This window comes from Thalassophryne amazonica, chromosome 16, assembly GCF_902500255.1.
Source record: "Thalassophryne amazonica chromosome 16, fThaAma1.1, whole genome shotgun sequence".
NCBI lineage: Eukaryota > Metazoa > Chordata > Actinopteri > Batrachoidiformes > Batrachoididae > Thalassophryne > Thalassophryne amazonica.
The window spans coordinates 82460224-82477905 of record NC_047118.1 but is presented as its reverse complement, the minus strand read 5'-3'; the positions used below and the strand labels follow the sequence as shown (position 1 = coordinate 82477905).

Here is a 17682-nt window from a genome sequence, read left to right as displayed (position 1 = left end):
AACTCAAAACTATTATGTTCAAACTGCTTTTTTAGCAATCCTGTGAATCACTACACTAGTATTTAGTTGTATAACCACAGTTTTTCATGATTTCATCACATCTGTGAGGCATTAATTTTTGTTGGTTTGGAACCAAGATTTTGCTCGTTTACTAGTGTGCTTGGGGTCATTGTATTGTTGAAACACCCATTTCAAGGGCATGTCCTCTTCAGCATAAGGCAACATGACCTCTTCAAGTATTTTGACATATCCAAATTGATCCATGATACCTGGTATGCAATATATAGGCCCAACACCATAGTAGGAGAAACATGCCCATATCATGATGCTTGCACCACCATGCTTCACTGTCTTCACTGTGAACTGTGGCTTGAATTTAGAGTTTGGGGTCGTCTCACAAACTCTGCGGCCCTTCGACCCAAAAAGAACAATTTTACTCTCATCAGTCCACAAAATATTCCTCCATTTCTCTTTAGGCCAGTTGATGTGTTCTTTGGCAAACTGTAACCTCTTCTGCACGTCTTTTATTTAACAGAGGGACTTTGCGGGTGATTCTTGCAAATAAATTAGCTTCACACAGGCATCTTCTAACTGTCACAGCACTTACAGGTAACTCCAGACTGTCTTTGATCATCCTGGAGGTGATCAGTGGGTGAGCCTTTGCCATTCTGGTTATTCTTATATCCATTTTGATGGTTGTTTTCCATTTTCTTCCACATGTCTCTGGTTCTTTTGTCCATTTTAAAGCATTGGAGATCATTGTAGATGAACAGCCTATAATTTTTTGCACCTGCATATAAGTTTTCCCCTCTCCAATCAACTTTTTAATCAAACTACGCTGTTCTTCTGAACAATGTCTTGAACGTCCCACTGTCCTCAGGCTTTCAAAGAGAAAAGCATGTTCAACAGGTGCTGGCTACATCCTTAAATAGGGGACACCTGATTCACACCTGTTTGTTCCACAAAACTGACGAACTCACTGACTGAATCAAATCAAAATCAAATAAATTTTATTTATACAGCGCCAAATCACAACAAACAGTTGCCCCAAGGCGCTTTATATTGCAAGGCAAAGCCATACAATAATTACGGAAAAACCCCAACGGTCAAAACGACCCCCTGTGAGCAAGCACTTGGCGACAGTGGGAAGGAAAAACTCCCTTTTAACAGGAAGAAACCTCCAGCAGAACCAGGCTCAGGGAGGTGCAGTCTTCTGCTGGGACTGGCTGGGGCTGAGGGGAGAGAATCAGGAAAAAGACATGCTGTGGAGGGGAGCAGAGATCAATCATTAATGATTAAATGCAGAGTGGTGCATACAGAGCAAAAAGAGAAAGAAACACACAGTGCATCATGGGAACCCCCCAGCAGTCTAAGTCTATAGCAGCATAACTAAGGGATGGTTCAGGGTCACCTGATCCAGCCCTAACTATAAGCTTTAGCAAAAAGGAAAGTTTTAAGCCTAATCTTAAAAGTAGAGAGGGTGTCTGTCTCCCTGATCCGAATTGGGAGCTGGTTCCAGAGGAGAGGAGCCTGAAAGCTGAAGGCTCTGCCTCCCATTCTACTCTTACAAACCCTAGGAACTACAAGTAAGCCTGCAGTCTGAGAGCGAAGCGCTCTATTGGGGTGATATGGTACCATGAGGTCCCTAAGATAAGATGGGACCTGATTATTCAAAACCTTATAAGTAAGAAGAAGAATTTTAAATTCTATTCTAGAATTAACAGGAAGCCAATGAAGAGAAACCAATATGGGTGAAATATGCTCTCTCCTTCTAGTCCCTGTCAGTACTCTAGCTGCAGCATTTTGAATTAACTGAAGGCTTTTCAGGGAACTTTTAGGACAACCTGATAATAATGAATTACAGTAGTCCAGCCTAGAGGAAATAAATGCATGAATTAGTTTTTCAGCATCACTCTGAGACAAGACCTTTCTAATTTTAGAGATATTGCGCAAATGCAAAAAAGCAGTCCTACATATTTGTTTAATATGCGCATTGAATGACATATCCTGATCAAAAATGACTCCAAGATTTCTCACAGTATTACTAGAGGTCAGGGTAATGCCATCCAGAGTAGGGATGTGGTTAGACACCATGTTTCTAAGATTTGTGGGGCCAAGTACAATAACTTCAGTTTTATCTGAGTTTAAAAGCAGGAAATTAGAGGTCATCCATGTCTTTATGTCTGTAAGACAATCCTGCAGTTTAGCTAATTGGTGTGTGTCCTCTGGCTTCATGGATAGATAAAGCTGGGTATCATCTGTGTAACAATGAAAATTTAAGCAATGCTGTCTAATAATACTGCCTAAGGGAAGCATGTATAAAGTGAATAAAATTGGTCCTAGCACAGAACCTTGTGGAACTCCATAATTAACCTTAGTCTGTGAAGAAGATTCCCCATTTACATGAACAAATTGTAGTCTATTAGATAAATATGATTCAAACCACTGCAGCACAGTGCCTTTAATACCTATAGCATGCTCTAATCTCTGTAATAAAATTTTATGGTCTACAGTATCAAAAGCAGCACTAAGGTCTAACAGAAAAAGTACAGAGATGAGTCCACTGTCTGAGGCCATAAAAAGATAATTTGTAACCTTCACTAATGCTGTTTCTGTACTATGATGAATTCTAAACCCTGACTGAAACTCTTCAAATAGACAATTCCTCTGCAGATGATCAGTTAGCTGTTTTACAACTACCCTTTCAAGAATTTTTGAGAGAAAAGGAAGGTTGGAGATTGGCCTATAATTAGCTAAGATAGCTGGGTCAAGTGATGGCTTTTTAAGTAATGGTTTAATTACTGCCACCTTAAAAGCCTGTGGTACATAGCCAACTAATAAAGATAGATTGATCATATTTAAGACCGACACATTAATTAATGGTAGGGCTTCCTTGAGCAGCCTGGTAGGATTGGGGTCTAATAGACATGTTGATGGTTTGGAGGAAGTAACTAATGAAAATAACTCAGACAGAACAATCGGAGAGAAAGAGTCTAACCAAATACCGGCATCACTGAAAGCAGCCAAAGAGAACGATATGTCTTTGGGATGGTTATGAGTAATTTTTTTCTCTAATAGTTAAAATTTTATTAGCAAAGAAAGTCATGAAGTCATTACTAGTTAAAGTTAAGGGAATACCCGGCTCAATAGAGCTCTGACTCTTTGTCAGCCTGGCTACAGTGCTGAAAAGAAACCTGAGGTTGTTCTTATTTTCTTCAATTAGTGATGAATAGTAAAATGTCCTAGCTTTACGGAGGGCTTTTTTATAGAGCAACAGACTCTTTTTCCAGGCTAAGTGAAGATCTTCTAAATTAGTGAGACGCCATTTCCTCTCCAACTTACGGGTTATCTGCTTTAAGCTGCGAGTTTGTGAGTTATACTGGTGGTTGGCTCTCACTGCGGTATTGTATCACTTCCTGTTCCGGAGCACAGCGGTGTTTTTCTGTATCTGTTAGCTGTTTAATCTGCGCAGTTAGATTGATCTAGTTATCTAGATTACGATTTGTTTCCCAGTGTAATCTTTACGTGCCTTAACTAAAGCACTCCTTCTGCTGAATCACCTCTAAATTATTTACACATTATTCACTTTGCGTGTTTTTAGGAATCCGCTAGCTTAGCGTTGCTACTAGCTCTTAGCCGATTTAGCATGGCGGCTTCTCCTGTCTCTCCCGCACTTTTCTGCTCTGGGTGTGAAATGTTTAGTTATTCCTCGGCCTCCTTTAGCAGTAATGGTACTTGTAATAAGTGTAGCTTATTCGTAGCTTTGGAAGCTAGGCTGGGCGAATTGGAGACTCGGCTCCGCACCGTGGAAAATTCTACAGCTAGCCAGGCCCCTGTAGTCGGTGCGGACCAAGGTAGCTTAGCCGCCGTTAGTTCCCCCCTGGCAGATCCCGAGCAGCCGGGAAAGCAGGCTGACTGGGTGACTGTGAGGAGGAAGCGTAGCCCTAAACAGAAGCCCCGTGTACACCGCCAACCCGTTCACATTTCTAACCGTTTTTCCCCACTCGACGACACACCCGCCGAGGATCAAACTCTGGTTATTGGCGACTCTGTTTTGAGAAATGTGAAGTTAGCGACACCAGCAACCATAGTCAATTGTCTTCCGGGGGCCAGAGCAGGCGACATTGAAGGAAATTTGAAACTGCTGGCTAAGGCTAAGCGTAAATTTGGTAAGATTGTAATTCACGTCGGCAGTAATGACACCCGGTTACGCCAATCGGAGGTCACTAAAATTAACATTAAATCGGTGTGTAACTTTGCAAAAACAATGTCGGACTCTGTAGTTTTCTCTGGGCCCCTCCCCAATCAGACCGGGAGTGACATGTTTAGCCGCATGTTCTCCTTGAATTGCTGGCTGTCTGAGTGGTGTCCAAAAAATGAGGTGGGCTTCATAGATAATTGGCAAAGCTTCTGGGGAAAACCTGGTCTTGTTAGGAGAGACGGCATCCATCCCACTTTGGATGGAGCAGCTCTCATTTCTAGAAATCTGGCTAATTTTCTTAAATCCTCCAAACCGTGACTATCCAGGGTTGGGACCAGGAAGCAGAGTTGTAGTCTTACACACCTCTCTGCAGCTTCTCTCCCCCTGCCATCCCCTCATTACCCCATCCCCGTAGAGACGGTGCCTGCTCCCAGACTACCAATAACCAGCAAAAATCTATTTAAGCATAAAAATTCAAAAAGAAAAAATAATATAGCACCTTCAACTGCACCACAGACTAAAACAGTTAAATGTGGTCTATTAAACATTAGGTCTCTCTCTTCTAAGTCCCTGTTGGTAAATGATATAATAATTGATCAACGTATTGATTTATTCTGCCTAACAGAAACCTGGTTACAGCAGGATGAATATGTTAGTTTAAATGAGTCAACACCCCCGAGTCACACTAACTGTCAGAACGCTCGTAGCACGGGCCGGGGCGGAGGATTAGCAGCAATCTTCCATTCCAGCTTATTAATTAATCAAAACCCAGACAGAGCTTTAGTTCATTTGAAAGCTTGTCTCTTAGTCTTGTCCATTCAAATTGGAAGTCCCAAAAACCAGTTTTATTTGTTATTATCTATCGTCCACCTGGTCGTTACTGTGAGTTTCTCTGTGAATTTTCAGACCTTTTGTCTGACTTAGTGCTTAGCTCAGATAAGATAATTATAGTGGGCGATTTTAACATCCACACAGATGCTGAGAATGACAGCCTCAACACTGCATTTAATCTATTATTAGACTCTATTGGCTTTGCTCAAAAAGTAAATGAGTCCACCCACCACTTTAATCATATCTTAGATCTTGTTCTGACTTATGGTATGGAAATAGAAGACTTAACAGTATTCCCTGAAAACTCCCTTCTGTCTGATCATTTTTTAATAACATTTACATTTACTCTGATGGACTACCCAGCAGTAGGGAATAAGTTTCATTACACTAGAAGTCTTTCAGAAAGCGCTGTAACTAGGTTTAAGGATATGATTCCTTCTTTATGTTCTCTAATGCCATATAACAACACAGTGCAGAGTAGCTACCTAAACTCTGTAAGGGAGATAGAGTATCAATCAATTCAATCAATTTTTTTTTTATATAGCGCCAAATCACAACAAACAGTTGCCCCAAGGCGCTTTATATTGTAAGGCAAGGCCATACAATAATGATGTAAAACCCCAACGGTCAAAACGACCCCCTGTGAGCAAGCACTTGGCTACAGTGGGAAGGAAAAACTCCCTTTTAACAGGAAGAAACCTCCAGCAGAACCAGGCTCAGGGAGGGGCAGTCTTCTGCTGGGACTGGTTGGGGCTGAGGGAGAGAACCAGGAAAAAGACATGCTGTGGAGGGGAGCAGAGATCGATCACTAATGATTAAATGCAGAGTGGTGCATACAGAGCAAAAAGAGAAAGAAACAGTGCATCATGGGAACCCCCCAGCAGTCTACGTCTATAGCAGCATAACTAAGGGATGGTTCAGGGTCACCTGATCCAGCCCTAACTATAAGCTTTAGCAAAAAGGAAAGTTTTAAGCCTAATCTTAAAAGTAGAGAGGGTGTCTGTCTCCCTGATCTGAATTGGGAGCTGGTTCCACAGGAGAGGAGCCTGAAAGCTGAAGGCTCTGCCTCCCATTCTACTCTTACAAACCCTAGGAACTACAAGTAAGCCTGCAGTCTGAGAGCGAAGCGCTCTATTGGGGTGATATGGTACTACGAGGTCCCTAAGATAAGATGGGACCTGATTATTCAAAACCTTATAAGTAAGAAGAAGAATTTTAAATTCTATTCTAGAATTAACAGGAAGCCAATGAAGAGAGGCCAATATGGGTGAGATATGCTCTCTCCTTCTAGTCCCCGTCAGCACTCTAGCTGCAGCATTTTGAATTAACTGAAGGCTTTTTAGGGAACTTTTAGGACAACCTGATAATAATGAATTACAATAGTCCAGCCTAGAGGAAATAAATGCATGAATTAGTTTTTCAGCATCACTCTGAGACAAGACCTTTCTGATTTTAGAGATATTGCGTAAATGCAAAAAAGCAGTCCTACATATTTGTTTAATATGCGCTTTGAATGACATATCCTGATCAAAAATGACTCCAAGATTTCTCACAGTATTACTAGAGGTCAGGGTAATGCCATCCACAGTAAGGATCTGGTTAGACACCATGTTTCTAAGATTTGTGGGGCCAAGTACAATAACTTCAGTTTTATCTGAGTTTAAAAGCAGGAAATTAGAGGTCATCCATGTCTTTATGTCTGTAAGACAATCCTGCAGTTTAGCTAATTGGTGTGTGTCGTCTGGCTTCATGGATAGATAAAGCTGGGTATCATCTGCGTAACAATGAAAATTTAAGCAATACCGTCTAATAATACTGCCTAAGGGAAGCATATATAAAGTGAATAAAATTGGTCCTAGCACAGAACCTTGTGGAACTCCATAATTAACTTTAGTCTGTGAAGAAGATTCCCCATTTACATGAACAAATTGTAATCTATTAGACAAATATGATTCAAACCACCGCAGCGCAGTGCCTTTAATACCTATGGCATGCTCTAATCTCTGTAATAAAATTTTATGGTCAACAGTATCAAAAGCAGCACTGAGGTCTAACAGAACAAGCACAGAGATGAGTCCACTGTCCGAGGCCATAAGAAGATCATTTGTAACCTTCACTAATGCTGTTTCTGTACTATGATGAATTCTAAAACCTGACTGAAACTCTTCAAATAGACCATTCCTCTGCAGATGATCAGTTAGCTGTTTTACAACTACCCTTTCAAGAATTTTTGAGAGAAAAGGAAGGTTGGAGATTGGCCTATAATTAGCTAAGATAGCTGGGTCAAGTGATGGCTTTTTAAGTAATGGTTTAATTACTGCCACCTTAAAAGCCTGTGGTACATAGCCAACTAACAAAGATAGATTGATCATATTTAAGATCGAAGCATTAAATAATGGTAGGGCTTCCTTGAGCAGCCTGGTAGGAATGGGGTCTAATAAACATGTTGATGGTTTGGATGAAGTAACTAATGAAAATAACTCAGACAGAACAATCGGAGAGAAAGAGTCTAACCAAATACCGGCATCACTGAAAGCAGCCAAAGATAACGATACGTCTTTGGGATGGTTATGAGTAATTTTTTCTCTAATAGTTAAAATTTTGTTAGCAAAGAAAGTCATGAACTCATTACTAGTTAAAGTTAATGGAATACTCAGCTCAATAGAGCTCTGACTCTTTGTCAGCCTGGCTACAGTGCTGAAAAGAAACCTGGGGTTGTTCTTATTTTCTTCAATTAGTGATGAGTAGAAAGATGTCCTAGCTTTACGGAGGGCTTTTTTATAGAGCAACAGACTCTTTTTCCAGGCTAAGTGAAGATCTTCTAAATTAGTGAGACGCCATTTCCTCTCCAACTTACGGGTTATCTGCTTTAAGCTACGAGTTTGAGAGTTATACCATGGAGTCAGACACTTCTGATTTAAAGCTCTCTTTTTCAGAGGAGCTACAGCATCCAAAGCTGTCTTCAATGAGGATGTAAAACTATTGACGAGATACTCTATCTCCCTTACAGAGTTTAGGTAGCTACTCTGCACTGTGTTGTTATATGGCATTAGAGAACATAAAGAAGGAATCATATCCTTAAACCTAGTTACAGCGCTTTCTGAAAGACTTCTAGTGTAATGAAACTTATTCCCTACTGCTGGGTAGTCCATCAGAGTAAATGTAAATGTTATTAAAAAATGATCAGACAGAAGGGAGTTTTCAGGGAATACTGTTAAGTCTTCTATTTCCATACCATAAGTCAGAACAAGATCTAAGATATGATTAAAGTGGTGGGTGGACTCATTTACTTTTTGAGCAAAGCCAATAGAGTCTAATAATAGATTAAATGCAGTGTTGAGGCTGTCATTCTCAGCATCTGTGTGGATGTTAAAATCGCCCACTATAATTATCTTATCTGAGCTAAGCACTAAGTCAGACAAAAGGTCTGAAAATTCACAGAGAAACTCACAGTAACGACCAGGTGGACGATAGATAATAACAAATAAAACTGGTTTTTGGGACTTCCAATTTGGATGGACAAGACTAAGAGACAAGCTTTCAAATGAATTAAAGCTCTGTCTGGGTTTTTGATTAATTAATAAGCTGGAATGGAAGATTGCTGCTAATCCACCGCCCCGGCCCGTGCTACGAGCATTCTGACAGTTAGTGTGACTCGGGGGTGTTGACTCATTTAAACTAACATATTCATCCTGCTGTAACCAGGTTTCTGTTAGGCAGAATAAATCAATATGTTGATCAATTATTAGATCATTTACCAACAGGGACTTAGAAGAGAGAGACCTAATGTTTAATAGACCACATTTAACTGTTTTAGTCTGTGGTGCAGTTGAAGGTGCTATATTATTTTTTCTTTTTGAATTTTTATGCTTAAATAGATTTTTGCTGGTTATTGGTGGTCTGGGAGCAGGCACCGTCTCTACGGGGATGGGGTAATGAGGGGATGGCAGGGGGAGAGAAGCTGCAGAGAGGTGTGTAAGACTACAACTCTGCTTCCTGGTCCCAACCCTGGATAGTCACGGTTTGGAGGATTTAAGAAAATTAGCCAGATTTCTAGAAATGAGAGCTGCTCCATCCAAAGTGGGATGGATGCCGTCTCTCCTAACAAGACCAGGTTTTCCCCAGAAGCTTTGCCAATTATCTATGAAGCCCACCTCATTTTTTGGACACCACTCAGACAGCCAGCAATTCAAGGAGAACATGCGGCTAAACATGTCACTCCCGGTCTGATTGGGGAGGGGCCCAGAGAAAACTACAGAGTCCGACATTGTTTTTGCAAAGTTACACACCGATTTAATGTTAATTTTAGTGACCTCCAATTGGCGTAACCGGGTGTCATTACTGCCGACGTGAATTACAATCTTACCAAATTTACGCTTAGCCTTAGCCAGCAGTTTCAAATTTCCTTCAATGTCGCCTGCTCTGGCCCCCGGAAGACAACTGACTATGGTTGCTGGTGTCGCTAACTTCACATTTCTCAAAACAGAGTCGCCAATAACCAGAGTTTGATCCTCGGCGGGTGTGTCGTCGAGTGGGGAAAAACGGTTAGAAATGTGAACGGGTTGGCGGTGTACACGGGGCTTCTGTTTAGAAGTACGCTTCCTCCTCACAGTCACCCAGTCAGCCTGCTTTCCCGGCTGCTCAGGATCTGCCAGGGGGGAACTAACGGCGGCTAAGCTACCTTGGTCCGCACCGACTACAGGGGCCTGGCTAGCTGTAGAATTTTCCACGGTGCGGAGCCGAGTCTCCAATTCGCCCAGCCTGGCCTCCAAAGCTACGAATAAGCTACACTTATTACAAGTACCATTACTGCTAAAGGAGGCCGAGGAATAACTAAACATTTCACACCCAGAGCAGAAAAGTGCGGGAGAGACAGGAGAAGCCGCCATGCTAAATCGGCTAAGAGCTAGTAGCTACGCTAAGCTAGCGGATTCCTAAAAACACGCAAAGTGAATAATGTGTAAATAATTTAGAGGTGATTCAGCAGAAGGAGTGCTTTAGTTAAGGCACGTAAAGATTACACTGGGAAACAAATCGTAATCTAGATAACTAGATCAATCTAACTGCGCAGATTAAACAGGTAACAGATACAGAAAAACACCGCTGTGCTCCGGAACAGGAAGTGATACAATACCGCAGTAAGAGCCAACCACCAGTAGAGGCAAGCCTCGTCAATAGTTTTACATCCTCATTGAAGACAACTTTGGATGCTGTAGCTCCTCTGAAAAAGAGAGCTTTAAATCAGAAGTGTCTGACTCCATGGTATAACTCTCAAACTCGTAGCTTAAAGCAGATAACCCGTAAGTTGGAGAGGAAATGGCGTCTCACTAATTTAGAAGATCTTCACTTAGCCTGGAAAAAGAGTCTGTTGCTCTATAAAAAAGCCCTCCGTAAAGCTAGGACATCTTTCTACTCATCACTAATTGAAGAAAATAAGAACAACCCCAGGTTTCTTTTCAGCACTGTAGCCAGGCTGACAAAGAGTCAGAGCTCTATTGAGCTGAGTATTCCATTAACTTTAACTAGTAATGACTTCATGACTTTCTTTGCTAACAAAATTTTAACTATTAGAGAAAAAATTACTCATAACCATCCCAAAGACGTATCGTTATCTTTGGCTGCTTTCAGTGATGCCGGTATTTGGTTAGAGTCGTTCTCTCCGATTGTTCTGTCTGAGTTATTTTCATTAGTTACTTCATCCAAACCATCAACATGTTTATTAGACCCCATTCCTACCAGGCTGCTCAAGGAAGCCCTACCATTATTTAATGCTTCGATCTTAAATATGATCAATCTATCTTTGTTAGTTGGCTATGTACCACAGGCTTTTAAGGTGGCAGTAATTAAACCATTACTTAAAAAGCCATCACTTGACCCAGCTATCTTAGCTAATTATAGGCCAATCTCCAACCTTCCTTTTCTCTCAAAAATTCTTGAAAGGGTAGTTGTAAAACAGCTAACTGATCATCTGCAGAGGAATGGTCTATTTGAAGAGTTTCAGTCAGGTTTTAGAATTCATCATAGTACAGAAACAGCATTAGTGAAGGTTACAAATGATCTTCTTATGGCCTCGGACAGTGGACTCATCTCTGTGCTTGTTCTGTTAGACCTCAGTGCTGCTTTTGATACTGTTGACCATAAAATTTTATTACAGAGATTAGAGCATGCCATAGGTATTAAAGGCACTGCGCTGCGGTGGTTTGAATCATATTTGTCTAATAGATTACAATTTGTTCATGTAAATGGGGAATCTTCTTCACAGACTAAAGTTAATTATGGAGTTCCACAAGGTTCTGTGCTAGGACCAATTTTATTCACTTTATATATGCTTCCCTTAGGCAGTATTATTAGACGGTATTGCTTAAATTTTCATTGTTACGCAGATGATACCCAGCTTTATCTATCCATGAAGCCAGAGGACACACACCAATTAGCTAAACTGCAGGATTGTCTTACAGACATAAAGACATGGATGACCTCTAATTTCCTGCTTTTAAACTCAGATAAAACTGAAGTTATTGTACTTGGCCCCACAAATCTTAGAAACATGGTGTCTAACCAGATCCTTACTCTGGATGGCATTACCCTGACCTCTAGTAATACTGTGAGAAATCTTGGAGTCATTTTTGATCAGGATATGTCATTCAAAGCGCATATTAAACAAATATGTAGGACTGCTTTTTTGCATTTACGCAATATCTCTAAAATCAGAAAGGTCTTGTCTCAGAGTGATGCTGAAAAACTAATTCATGCATTTATTTCCTCTAGGCTGGACTATTGTAATTCATTATTATCAGGTTGTCCTAAAAGTTCCCTAAAAAGCCTTCAGTTAATTCAAAATGCTGCAGCTAGAGTGCTGACGGGGACTAGAAGGAGAGAGCATATCTCACCCATATTGGCCTCTCTTCATTGGCTTCCTGTTAATTCTAGAATAGAATTTAAAATTCTTCTTCTTACTTATAAGGTTTTGAATAATCAGGTCCCATCTTATCTTAGGGACCTCGTAGTACCATATCACCCCAATAGAGCGCTTCGCTCTCAGACTGCAGGCTTACTTGTAGTTCCTAGGGTTTGTAAGAGTAGAATGGGAGGCAGAGCCTTCAGCTTTCAGGCTCCTCTCCTGTGGAACCAGCTCCCAATTCAGATCAGGGAGACAGACACCCTCTCTACTTTTAAGATTAGGCTTAAAACTTTCCTTTTTGCTAAAGCTTATAGTTAGGGCTGGATCAGGTGACCCTGAGCCATCCCTTAGTTATGCTGCTATAGACGTAGACTGCTGGGGGGTTCCCATGATGCACTGTTTCTTTCTCTTTTTGCTCTGTATGCACCACTCTGCATTTAATCATTAGTGATCGATCTCTGCTCCCCTCCACAGCATGTCTTTTTCCTGGTTCTCTCCCTCAGCCCCAACCAGTCCCAGCAGAAGACTGCCCCTCCCTGAGCCTGGTTCTGCTGGAGGTTTCTTCCTGTTAAAAGGGAGTTTTTCCTTCCCGCTGTAGCCAAGTGCTTGCTCACAGGGGGTCGTTTTGACCGTTGGGGTTTTACATCATTATTGTATGGCCTTGCCTTACAATATAAAGCGCCTTGGGGCAACTGTTTGTTGTGATTTGGCGCTATATAAAAAAAAAATTGATTGATTGATTGATTATACCACGGAGTCAGGCACTTCTGATTTAAGGTTCTCTTTTTCAGAGGAGCTACAGCATCCAAAGATGTCCTCAAAGAGGATATAAAACTATTGACGAGATAATCTATCTCACTCACAGAGTTTAGGTAGCTACTCTGCCCTGTGTTGGTATATGACATTGGAGAACATAAAGAAGGAATCATATCCTTAAACCTAGTTACAGCGCTTTCTGAAAGACTTCTACTGTAATGAAACTTATTCCCCACTACTGGGTAGTCCATCAGAGTAAATGTAAATGTTATTAAGAAATGATCAGACAGAAGGGAGTTTTCAGGGAATACTGTTAAGTCTTCAATTTCCATACCATAAGTCAGAACAAGATCTAAGATATGATTAAAGTGGTGGGTGGACTCATTTACATTTTGAGCAAAGCCAATAGAGTCTAATAATAGATTAAATGCAGTGTTGAGGCTGTCATTCTCAGCATCTGTGTGGATGTTAAAATCGCCCACTATAATTATCTTATCTGAGCTAAGTACTAAGTCAGACAAAAGGTCCGAAAATTCACAGAGAAACTCACAGTAACAACCAGGTGGACGATAGATAATAACAAATAAAACTGGTTTTTGGGACTTCCAATTTGGATGGACAAGACTAAGAGTCAAGCTTTCAAATGAATTAAAGCTCTGTCTGGGTTTTTGATTAATTAATAAGCTGGAGTGGAAGATTGCTGCTAATCCTCCGCCTCGGCCGGTGCTACGAGCGTTCTGACAGTTAGTGTGACTCGGGGGTGTTGACTCATTTAAACTAACATATTCATCCTGCTGTAACCAGGTTTCTGTAAGGCAGAATAAATCAATATGTTGATCAATTATTATATCATTTACTGACAGGGATTTAGAAGAGAGAGATCTAATGTTTAATAGACCACATTTAACTGTTTTAGTCTGTGGTGTAGTTGAAGGTGCTATATTATTTTTTCTTTTTGAATTTTTATGCTTAAATAGATTTTTGTTGGTTATTGGTGGTCTGGGAGCAGGCACCGTCTCTACGGGGATGGGGTAATGAGGGGATGGCAGGGGGAGAGAAGCTGCAGAGAGGTGTGTAAGACTACAACTCTGCTTCCTGGTCCCAACCCTGGATAGTCACGGTTTGGAGGATTTAAGAAAATTGGCCAGATTTCTAGAAATGAGAGCTGCTCCATCCAAAGTGGGATGGATGCCGTCTCTCCTAACAAGACCAGGTTTTCCCCAGAAGCTTTGCCAATTATCTATGAAGCCCACCTCATTTTTTGGACACCACTCAGACAGCCAGCAATTCAAGGAGAACATGCGGCTAAACATGTCACTCCCGGTCCGATTGGGGAGGGGCCCAGAGAAAACTACAGAGTCCGCCATTGTTTTTGCAAGGTTACACACCGATTCAATGTTAATTTTATTGACCTCCGATTGGCGTAACTGGGTGTCATTACTGCCGACGTGAATTACAATCTTACCAAATTTACGCTTAGCCTTAGCCAGCAGTTTCAAATTTCCTTCAGTGTTGCCTGCTCTGGCCCCCGGAAGACAACTGACTATGGTTGCTGGTGTCGCTAACTTCACATTTCTCAAAACAGAGTCGCCAATAACCAGAGTTTGATCCTCGGTGGGTGTGTCGCTGAGTGGGGAAAAATGGTTAGAAATGTGAACGGGTTGGCGGTGTACACGGGGCTTCTGTTTAGAACTATGCTTCTTCCTCACAGTCACCCAGTCGGCCTGCTTTCCCGGCTGCTCAGGATCTGCCGGAGGGGAACTAACGGCGGCTAAGCTACCTTGGTCCGCACCGACTACAGGGGCCTGGCTAGCTGTAGGATTTTCCAAGGTATGGAGCCGAGTCTCCAATTCGCCCAGCCTGGCCTCCAAAGCTACGAATAAGCTACACTTATTACAAGTACCATTACTGCTAAAGGAGGCCGAGGAATAGGTAAACATTTCACACCCAGAGCAGAAAAGTGCGGGAGAGACAGGAGAAGCCACCATGCTAAACCGGCTAAGAGCTAGTAGCTGCACTAAGCTAGCGGATTCCTAAAAACACACAAAGTGAATAATGTGTAAATAATTTAGAGGTGATTCAGCAGAGGGAGTGCTTTAGTTAAGGCACGTGAAGATTAGACTGTGAAACAAATCGTTATCTAGTTAACTAGATTAATCTAACTGCGCAGATTAAACAGCTAACAGATACAGCAAAACACCGCTGTACTCCGGAACAGGAAGTGATACAATACCGCAGTGACAGCCAACCACCAGCAGAGGCAAGCAAGTGTGAATGCCACACTACTATTATTGTGAACACCCCCTTTTCGACTTTTTTTACTAATAGCCCAATTTCATAGCCTTAAGAGTGTGCATATCACGAATGCTTGGTCTTGTTGGATTTGTGAGAATCTACTGAAGCTACTGGTACCTTGTTTCCGATGTAACAACAAGAAATATACTCAAAACCTGGATTAATCTTTTTAGTCACATAGCACTACTATTATTCTGAACACTACTGTATGTGTAGACACTTGTCCCTAGAGGCAACTATTCTGGTTTCAAATCTGGGCAAATGCAGTCCCAGAAAATTCCGAATGTGACAAACAAGAAACAGGTGTTGTAAACAAGTCAATGCTGCTAAAAATACAAACTTGCAGAAACAAAGATACTATTCTGACATGGTTTTGCACATAAGACTGACATAGCATGTTTCATTTATACACATATATGTCAGAAGGTGGGGGACACACACCATATTCTGTCCTCCCTGGTTGAAAAGGTGGGGGGGGGGCATGTCCCCCCTATCCCCCACCAAATTGCGCCCATGCGTGTATGTGTGCATGTGTGTACCTTTGAACATGGACAAACAGGGGAGAGCTTGTTGGGGAAGTGTAATGACACGGACCCACAACAGGGGGCGCTAATGAACGGTCAATGGGTAGTCAAATAAATACAATTTATTGTGGCAAATGTGCACAACAGGTCGAATACTATTTTTAGACAGTCAATTACAAATGTCCACAGGTGACGTGTGGGCAGGTCCGAGGGTAGGAGACGCCTATCCAGAGAAGAGCCGGGGCCCACAAGGTTCCGCTGCCAACGAAGACCTGCAGCAAACCGAAGCCGCCAAGTCCCGAGTCCCCAGGTGGCCTCTACTTCAGCTGTCAGACCCGGTACTGCTGGCAGGAACAGAAGACAGGTTAATGGTGGGTGTGTGCACACCCAGCAGAACAATCAGCAATTCAGTTCAGTTCCTTTTGTGGGAGAATCTCCACCTCCGACACAAAAACACAGTAGTGCAGAGCCTGAGAGCTACTTATCCGTTTTGGCATGAGGGGTGAAGAACGTCACTCCTACACGGACCACAAAACTCAGCACCAGCTGAAAGCAGTCACCAGGATCTCCTGCAAAAACTCAGAGAAAAAGATCACGTGCGTACGGCACAGTCAAATGGCTGAGAGTTTACCTGAGTGGTAAACTGATATCTCAGCAGAGATGTGGTGTCTCCTCCACTCTTATATGGGATGGGATGATGATGAGAGATTTCTGACAGCAGGTAGTGCTGGCTCCTGGGTGGTGACTGCGCCCTCTGGTGCCTGAAACCCGACTACAGGCAGGGCGCCCTCTGGCGTTGGCCAGCAGTACCTCCTCTTCGGGCGGCCCACATAACAGAGCTGACACTTGCTATTTGGTATGCTTATGTATTTTAGGACAAGGATGAACCAAAAAGTTGATAGAACTAATATTTTTGGAGAAATTAGAGATATTGTGTAACAACAGTAAACAATGGATGTTGATAATTCCATCATTTTTTTGCATAATTTATTACCACCCTTGAAAAATGTCAGCTACCTAGTTTATATACACATTACCCAATCTAGACCCGTGGATCCCCACAAGCAACGTGCTAGTTAATGTTTAGAAATAAATACAAATAAAACAATTTCTTCTTTGTGTTTATCAGTAGATCGCAAACCAGCTTTCAAGGATCATACTGCCACCTACTCTATCTGAGTGTGTGGAATTATGGCATTAATTATTTTAGGTCAATACAATACAGAACATGAAACATCACTGAAAAATTAAATAATTAAAACGTACAATAAATATCTTAACACTGTTAGGAAACAGCACAAGTTTGACAGTTTGAACAAAAATCATATAACACTTTTAAAAGAAAGTTCTCTGCTTCTCCCACTGAGGGTCACCACAGAAGACCTGATATGGAGCTGCAAGGAGAATTTGGCATATGTTTTACACTGGATGTCGTCCTTGACTCAACATTACATGGAGAATGGACACGGGTGGTCTTGAACTAGGAACCTTCTGACTTCTGGCTTCCCACTGTAGCCAAGTGCTTGCTCACAGGGGGTCGTTTTGACTGTTGGGGTTTTACATAATTATTGTATGGCCTTGCCTTACAATATAAAGCGCCTTGGGGCAACTGTTTGTTGTGATTTGGCGCTATATAAAAAAATTGATTGATTGATTGATTAAAAAAGACCATCGCGTTGCTGCACTGGTTCCAACAGTGTGCTTAATAAATTTTCTTTAAACAGAATGAAAACGTGGTAACTACTCTTCACCCGGGTGAAGACGGGTACCTCTGGTAGTCAACTAAAAACAAACAAACACTAAAACTATCAAGTAAGATCAGTTAAAAAGGATGTTTAGATTAGTGTACAAGACGGCTGGATGACAAAACTAACTATTGTTAAATGTTTGATTTGTAAGTTGTTGAACTGCAGCGATTAGAAAATAAATGAATGAACAAATGAACGTGTTTCTCAGAATGTAGACGCATTTGCTGACCTGCAGCTTGCGAAGTTGCTTGAGTGCCTCCTCCCGCCCCCTGCTGGTGGCCTCCACTTGGTCCTCCAGGTCTTTCACCTCCCCTTCCAGCTTTTTCTTCCCGGCTGACGCTTGGCCTCGCTGCTTCCTCTCCTCCTCCAGCTCCGCCTCCAACTCACGCACCTGAGGGTCAAACAGGAGGATGTATGATTTTATCA

General features: G+C 41.8%; 1 protein-coding gene across 1 annotated transcript in view; it reads right to left on the bottom strand.

Annotated features, from left to right (window-relative positions):
• LOC117528774 (myosin-11-like) overlaps nucleotides 1-17682 on the bottom strand; it is a 392454-nt gene that overhangs the window by 91289 nt on the left and 283483 nt on the right. Inside the window, 1 exon segment of the mRNA XM_034191402.1 lies at nucleotides 17486-17647. Within this exon segment, the coding sequence (XP_034047293.1) occupies nucleotides 17486-17647 (162 nt within the window).